A 7688-nucleotide genomic window follows, 5' to 3' on the forward strand; every position below is an offset into this window, starting at 1 on the left:
TATATATATATATATATAAAATCAGGTTATGAGTTCAACTGCTCAGTTTTCAAAGAAGCTTAAGTTAAGCATAAGTTAAATCTACAAGAACAAATCACAATTTTGTTTTAAAAATTAAAATAAATGCACAATAAGATTCACATGTTCACATTAGAAACAATTAAAAAGAAGAGAATCACATACTGACGGGAAAACTCATAATTCCTGAGAAGAAACTCACAAATTGTAGAGGATAAAAAGCAAAAAGTTAAAAAAAATAAATTTAAAAATAAATTAAAAAATTTAATTTAAAAAAATGATATTATTGTATTTTTGTGGTAATATTTTGTGCTTTTAATGATTATAGAGTTTTTAGTGATGATATTTGAGTTCTCATTTGTTAAATGAGCTTTTGTTATTTTGTTTTTATTCTGAAATCGGTGACGGAACTTTAACCCGGAAGCAGTGGAGTGTTATTATGCTAATGATGTGTCATCAGGACTGAGGGTGGGAAGTTTAGGGAAAAATAAGAGCGGCGGGCAGTGGTTTGTACTTGTCTAGGGGGTAGTATAGGACATTTAGAAAATCCTTTCTTTGTGACAGCGCTGTCATAAAGTTGTCGCGATAGCAGGAGTGTAATACTGGGCGCATTTCTTCCACAACTGGACTGTTAGCAGCAAAGCTAACAGGCTGTTTCTCGTCTTCTTGGGTCCGGACGGGACGGAAGAGGGATGTCCTGCAGCTTACTTGAGTTCTGTCGGCTTCAAGAGTTCAAAACGGTCCGGCACTTCTTGTTTCGGAACGAGAAAAGCGAGCCAGTCGAAGAGAAGAGTCAAACAGGTAACGATACAGGAGGAGGATAGGGGTCTTCTGCAGCTTCAAACTGAAGTGACAGTAGCTCAGATAGCAGCTCCCAGCATTAGAAAAGTGACCTCGGTGCTGTAAAGTGGTTTGAAAATGCGGATAAAGTGTGCATAACTAGTTTTGGTTAGTTGATTAGTTTTATCATGTTACAACGGAATAAATGAAATATTCACCGCCTTAATGTGCCTTTTGTGAGTCCAGAATCAAAAGCAGCTTGCAGCTGTTTGCAGGTGAATCCTTGTATGGTTGTATTCAGGCCTGGACTCGTTTTGCACGCAATGTTATATGCATCATTTCGTTTTTCCGCTATGTGGAAGTCAATACAGAAATGCTACTATATTACAACCTGTTGATGTCAAACATATGGGGTGTATATGAAAGATGAATGTAGCTTCCAAATTTGAAAAGGAAACATCTTAAACCTGCATTATTTCCACGTGGTCAGCAGGGGGCGACTCCTCTATTTTAAAAGAAGTCTGATCGTATAGATGTCCATGAGAAAATGAGCCTATTGCTCATTTGATCTGTGACCTCAGTAAGCACTTTACCGATATGTTTATAGGCTCAGTCTTTAGTTTTATGTCAGGTTAGTACATTTTAGTACTACTAGAAGAAAAACAGGATATGATTTGGGGTGGGCATACCTTAGGATTGTCAAGTGTGAGGGTCTCTTAACTGAAGGACTTTCTGACCATACTGAAGATGGATGTGGTGAAAGTGTTAGGAGTATGTCACAGTATAGAACATCTCGTTTCCTGTCATGACTTTGGGGGAGGTGTTTTATCAACCATGTGAAGTTTAAGTGAATTTGAAATGTTGTGCACCAATTTGCAAGACACATAACTTTGACACAGAATATTTCAGGGTTTGAGAAAAGAACCATGGGCCAATTACAGCATGATCATTAAGCTCAGTATCAAGACTTCCTCATAGCACGGATGGCCTCATCTGAGATGTTCTTTTGGCCGATCACATCATTCTAAATCTTCGGTGTGATAATGTGTTTATTTTGGCCAAACAATAAATCTGTAGCTAGACGCCAGGTAGCAAACAGTTATATGTCAACTATCCCAAGTTCACTAATCCACCAAATATTGCTAGTATTAGGTTGTTGTTTGCATCCATCAGTCGGAGGAGGAGAAATCTGCAGGTCTTTTTAAGTGTGAGTCATTGCACATGAGGTCCCTGAGGGTGTCACTGCAGGATGCTCAGCAGAAAGGACAGATAGAAAGGGTGCTTGGATGTGTTGCATTCATGTGTCATTTCATACTGATGCCTGCAGACACACACGCACTGTCGTCATGGGGACAAGAACAATCAATTTCATTGTTCTTGACAATGACAATAAATAAATACTACTACCACTGAAGTGCCAAGGCGTAAAGCAGCAGGATTTCCTCCTGATTTCTGAGCTTTACGCTGTTGCTATATTATTAGTTCATTTCCCTTTGGCACAGAGCTTCTGACTGCTCAACTTTAGCTGCCACAGTTATGTAGCAGCTATGACTTCTGCACCCCTTCTTTACAGTTCTTTCAACTGTATAGCAGAACTTAACATGTTAACATCCTGCTGCATATAACAGGTTTGATTTTTTTATAGCTAATTTTCTCCTTTATAACATTGATACAAGGGATAAATATTTATATAACTCACATGTTTAAATTTTGTTAAAAATTTCTTAGGGATTATTAAAGTATTCTGATTCTGATTAATGCTTAAAGTTTGCTTCTTTGACATGTGGATGCTAACTCAGGCGGCTGTAGCTACTAACTGTCTGCCAGGGTTCACCTCAGCTAATTGGACTCCCTAGACTGGACCTCTTTAGTATGTTTGTCCGTTTGGTGCCCAATTACCTGAGAAATTATTTTGCTTGCTGTGCAGTTAATTGTGCAAACAGACTGTCAAAAAAATCTGCGCTCCAGCTCATACTCGAATACTTTGTTTGGCACTTGCTATTAAATAGCTGGTACCTATGAATGCAGCTTGCTAGCTTAGCTAGCTGATAACTTGCAGTTCCATCATGTGGCTTCAAAAAACCAACACACATTTCGAGTCTTTTGAGTTTATCTTAGTCACTGCATTCATCTCTTCTCTACACTCTGTTTTAGCCACCGTACAAGCATCACAAACTTGACCCATTTTTAAAATGTATTTTATTTATTTATTTATTTGTTTCCTGCCTCTTACTCAGAAGATAATGAGCTGTCTTGGGACACCTCTGACTGGGAGTCAGCATGGGAAGGTGGTGATAATAAAGAGGAGGAATCCACCTCTGATAAAAAGGTTTGTCTCATTGTGGAATGTGACATTATTGGTGTTTTAAGTTGATGTCTATTTATTTACAGGGAAAGAATGTGTCATTCTGTCATTTTTCTTAAAGTTGTCTGTGTGCAGTGATGAGACCTGCGCAGTGTACTGCGCTATGTGTCATGCATGTCGTATAATGACATATAATAATATCGTTAATGAAGTTACAGCTAGCTGGATAACCACCACCACTTTTGCTATTACAGACATTAATGTTTTGTGCCATTACACAATTTACTGATGGCTAAAGTTAGTAGTCTTTGACAGCGAAGCTAATAAGCATTTTCACTCAGATGTGATTTTGATAGCAGTAATGTTAGCAAGCAAGATGCAGTCAGCCTGCTACCTGTAATGCATCTATGCTGCATGGATGCTGCAAAATCCTGTCTGAAGCCACATCAGCGTTAGTTTTCTTTTAGTCCATGTGTGGAGTTTGTGTTGGACTTCTGTGTTGGGTTGGTGTGGTCAGACATTGTCAGTTAAAAAATCCTTTAGCAATTCAAAAATATGACCTATTTTACATTTGAATCAACTACTGATAATATTGTCATTGGCTGTGACATAGGACAAACACTCATTTTATTGTTACAATGTCATATAATATTAGAATATAAGCGCTCAATGCGCACTTCTAAAGGTGGCATAGGTCTAAAAATCTCCTGTGCTCTGCAGGTCACGGATGATGCTGGCGGGCAGGGTGAACCGTGGCTGCAGGACTGTGTCGTGTCCCTGTCGCCCTGCGCTGACCTGCTGGTGGTGGCCCGTGAACAGAAGGCAGCCTTTCTCTCAGGTCAGATTCTCAGACACGCACACCCTGATATGTGACTCTGGAGTTTTCTTTCATACTGTTCGTTTTGTGTCTCACTATGGAAAAGCATCCTGTGTCCTCATCAGATGCTCTCATACGACACCACTAACCCTCATGTCAGGAGGGCCTAGGACCCTTCTATTTAATACCTTTTTCACAGAAGCCTGTTGACAAATAGACTATTGGGCACTAAAGTGTCCACAAATTCAAGCAGGAGCAGCTCATGAGCAGCACCAATAATTTCCTCTAGCTAGTCGTGGTGTGGTGTAGTAATACTTTTACCCTTGGAAGTAGAAGTGTTTCCCGAAGCAAAGTAGAAACAAATTGTTTGCTTTAGCCAACCCAACAATAGGGCTAAGCATGTAGTTGATCGGAATATGGATGGATGGATGGATGGATGGATGGATAATAATAATATGAATGCAATGTAATAATATAAAGGTCAATATATGGCTTAACCCAAACTTTGTCACAAAGGCTATGTGCCACCTTTCACCTCTGAGCAACAGCAGTAGCTGCTTACTTTGTGTCCAGTTTATGCAAATCCAGGTTTACCTGGTCAGAACTAAGGGTTTTAGATTTAGTAACCAGTTGCTTTGTTTGTGGTTCTGATTGCTTTATGTACCTTTTTTCTTCTTGCTTGTCGTATTTTATTTGTGTCAATGAAATTAAGGAGCTTCCCAACTGTAGTAAATGAAGTATTCCTCATCTTTCTTTATTCTTACAGCTAAATGGCGAACAGATGACAGCGGCAGAGAAGAGATGACTCTGGGAGTATCTTGGACTGGAACTCTTAGCACTGAGGAAGGGTGAGAAAACAATATGTTAACTTACACACAGTCATTGTGGAAAAGGTTGATAATGGCTCCTGTTGGCGAATTATCCAGGTGATTGAATTGGAGGATGGAAGTGAGACAGATCAGTTATCCTTAGTTCAGTTTAAAAAGTGGACCTTTACTAAAATAACACCCCTACAGTTTTGATGAATGTAGAAATTCAGCTATAGAAACCGAAACAGTTTTTTTTCTACTGGGTTTAAACATGAAAGTCTCCAGTGGCCGTTAGAGGAACTGCAGTTTTTGACCTAATTTTTCAGACCGGCTACGTTGCTGTTTTACAAGAAGAAATTAAATAAGAAATTGACAGTTTATCAGAAGGCAAAACACAATTAATACATTAAAAATTATGATAATTAAAAACCTTAGCTAGAATGTAAATACATCAAATATATGTGACATGACTCTAAGTCTGATTTCTGTTTCCTCATAGAGAGTGTGTGAGCAGCACCATTTGTATTCCCTTGGCAAGTCAGAAGAGGTGAGATTTATTTATCTGTGAACTAAATGAGGGGAAGTGCTTGTGTGTGTATCTTCACTTCATGTCTCAATACATTTTTCAGGAGCTCCACTGGGCGGCCTGACTGGACATGTGTAGTCGTGGGTTTTACATCTGGTTATGTCCGTTTCTACACTGAGGTACCTTTTTAATCTATAACGTCTTCAGTTCTAAATCTGAAAGAATTCAATAATTCTTTGAATTATAGACAAGAAAGTGTGATGTGACTGTCTCTCCCTTCATGCAGAGCAGTTTTGCTCAAATCAGAGTGCAAAGTTGCAAACATTGGCACTACTTTACTAAAACGTTTTAGGTAAAGCAGAATCAATCTGTATTGATTTAAAAAATCATGCATGGTTTAATTTTCTGCTAGAATGACATTGATATATTTTTTAAATGTTGATGTGTTTTCACCCAGCCCTGACTATCAATTGTGTCCCATCAGAGCGGCGTTCTGCTCCTTGCCCAGCTGCTACACGAGGACCCGGTACTGAGGCTCAAGTGTCGCACTTACGAGATCCCTCGCCACCCTGGAGTAACTGAGCAGGTAACACACACCTGAAGCACTCTTCAAATTCAGAGAGGTGTGTGTGAGGATTATATTCATATTCAAAATCAAAGTGACAGTCTGTTTCAGTTGTGTGATTGTCATTGAGCATGAAGATTATAATCCTGATCTGTGAGCTAATGTTGATTGTTGATTTTTTTTTTTGTCTGCAGCACGAGGAGCTGAGCATCCTCTACTCTGCTGCAATGGTCACCATAGATGGATTCAGCCTCTTTCAGTCTCTGCGGGCCTGCAGGAATCAGGCGGCAAGAGGTACGGCTGCTTCTCTATGTCTTTGTAGGAAGAAAGTTCAGTCAGACATTTAGTTTCTGTTTGTGGCAGCAGTGTGTGTGCACAAAAAAATGGCCACATCTATTTGCATTTATAATTGGGTATATAGCATGCCCCCCTGAACATTATATTCAGCTGCCCCTTTTGAGATACTCTCATCTAAAGTCAGATATCTTCCAACTTTATCATCTTGGACTGCAGCTGGTAGTCCTTTTTCTGCTCTGCACTTTCTACAAGGTGGTTCTCCAGGTTCTGGTTAGTGATCCACCAGAGATGAAGAAAGATTGCCAATCACAGGATGAGGGATCCACAAAATGATATCAAAGGATGGACCAGAGCTAGCTGGTTAGCAGTGCCTGAACTTTCAAAATTGCTCAGCAAGTAAACTGAACGTACTTGCAAATAGATTTAAAAATAAATAAATTACATGCCACAGTGAGTCCACAAATGTATATGGCCACTGTTAATATAGTCCGTATCAAATATATAATATATAAAGTGGCTCTCCTAAGTAAGTCAGACACTTTGGTGAGAAGTTGCAACACATATGAGGAAAACCTTCTCCCTTCCTGAACAGGGAGGTAACAGACTGTGGATTAACGTGCTTACAATTGTAGTTAACCCCTCAAAAGCCAAAACTGAGCTGAAAAAACCAAAACATGCATAATCTCTCAGTACTGTTTGCAGTGTGTTAACAGAAGATGTTTTTCACTTGCTTGCTGGCTGGAAAGTGTTTGCCACAAAGCATTCAGGTACTAAGGTGAAACCAACCTACTTATACAGAACCCCACAAACCCCACACACCCCACAAACACAATCACCTGAAGTATAAACAGTTTGGAGCGTAGTACCCAGATAACAATGAATGTTTGGCCCAAACGTGGCCCACATCTGCAGTTTTCTTTGGGCCGTATTTGGCCTTGATTTAGTGTCTGTTTGGCTGCTTAAACACACCCACAGGTCTGCCTCTCATGGGCCAAATATCAGGTGACGTTTCAGTGAAGCCTGGGCCTACATTTGCTAGAACCAAAAGTGGCCCCAGGTCAGGTCCAGATGTGTTTGCTATCTGGGGAGCCAAGCTTCAGCAGCATTTGATCTAGTGCTCTGTGTGTTTGTTGTCTGCTCCTATAATAACCCTGAATACTCTGTGTGACCCAAGACAAACCCTGTTTAGACCTTAGTAGAGTTAAAGTTGACTAATAGATAATAAAAAAATACTGTTTTATTAAAGTTGTTGCTTCTCACTAACTTAACCTCCTTTTGATCAGCTGCAGCAGCAGGTAATGATGTGATCCAGCCTCCTCCTCTGGCCTATAAGAAGTGGGGTCTGCAGGAAATGGACACCATTGTGGACCACAGCAGCGTGGGTAAGAGTCTGTTTGAGAGCTTTCCACTGATAATTCATGCTGGTGGTTGGCTGCTGCATAATGGATTAACTTATGATATTAAACATCATAATGTTTTGGATCTGCAGATGCGACTGTGTCATTCACATTTACAACATCAGATGAATTAGCCCTTCATTCATTTTAATAGAGCAAATAGAACTGGAGAGA

The 7688-nt window shown here is 39.7% G+C and overlaps 1 protein-coding gene across 1 annotated transcript in view; it reads left to right on the plus strand.

The window, feature by feature from the left end:
- The first annotated feature begins 451 nt into the window (after window positions 1-451).
- rab3gap2 (RAB3 GTPase activating protein subunit 2 (non-catalytic)) overlaps window positions 452-7688 on the plus strand; it is a 19283-nt gene continuing 12046 nt past the window's right edge. The window contains exons 1-9 of the mRNA XM_005728714.1: window positions 452-819; window positions 3036-3127; window positions 3824-3941; window positions 4687-4768; window positions 5229-5276; window positions 5359-5434; window positions 5740-5841; window positions 6015-6114; window positions 7401-7509. Coding sequence (XP_005728771.1) covers window positions 711-819; window positions 3036-3127; window positions 3824-3941; window positions 4687-4768; window positions 5229-5276; window positions 5359-5434; window positions 5740-5841; window positions 6015-6114; window positions 7401-7509 — 836 coding nt within the window. The 5' untranslated portion in view covers window positions 452-710. The remainder of the gene's footprint in view (window positions 820-3035; window positions 3128-3823; window positions 3942-4686; window positions 4769-5228; window positions 5277-5358; window positions 5435-5739; window positions 5842-6014; window positions 6115-7400; window positions 7510-7688) is intronic.

This window comes from Pundamilia nyererei, unplaced genomic scaffold, assembly GCF_000239375.1.
Source record: "Pundamilia nyererei isolate P.nyererei 1_Seehausen unplaced genomic scaffold, PunNye1.0 scaffold00029, whole genome shotgun sequence".
In the NCBI taxonomy this organism is placed as follows: Eukaryota; Metazoa; Chordata; class Actinopteri; order Cichliformes; family Cichlidae; genus Pundamilia; species Pundamilia nyererei.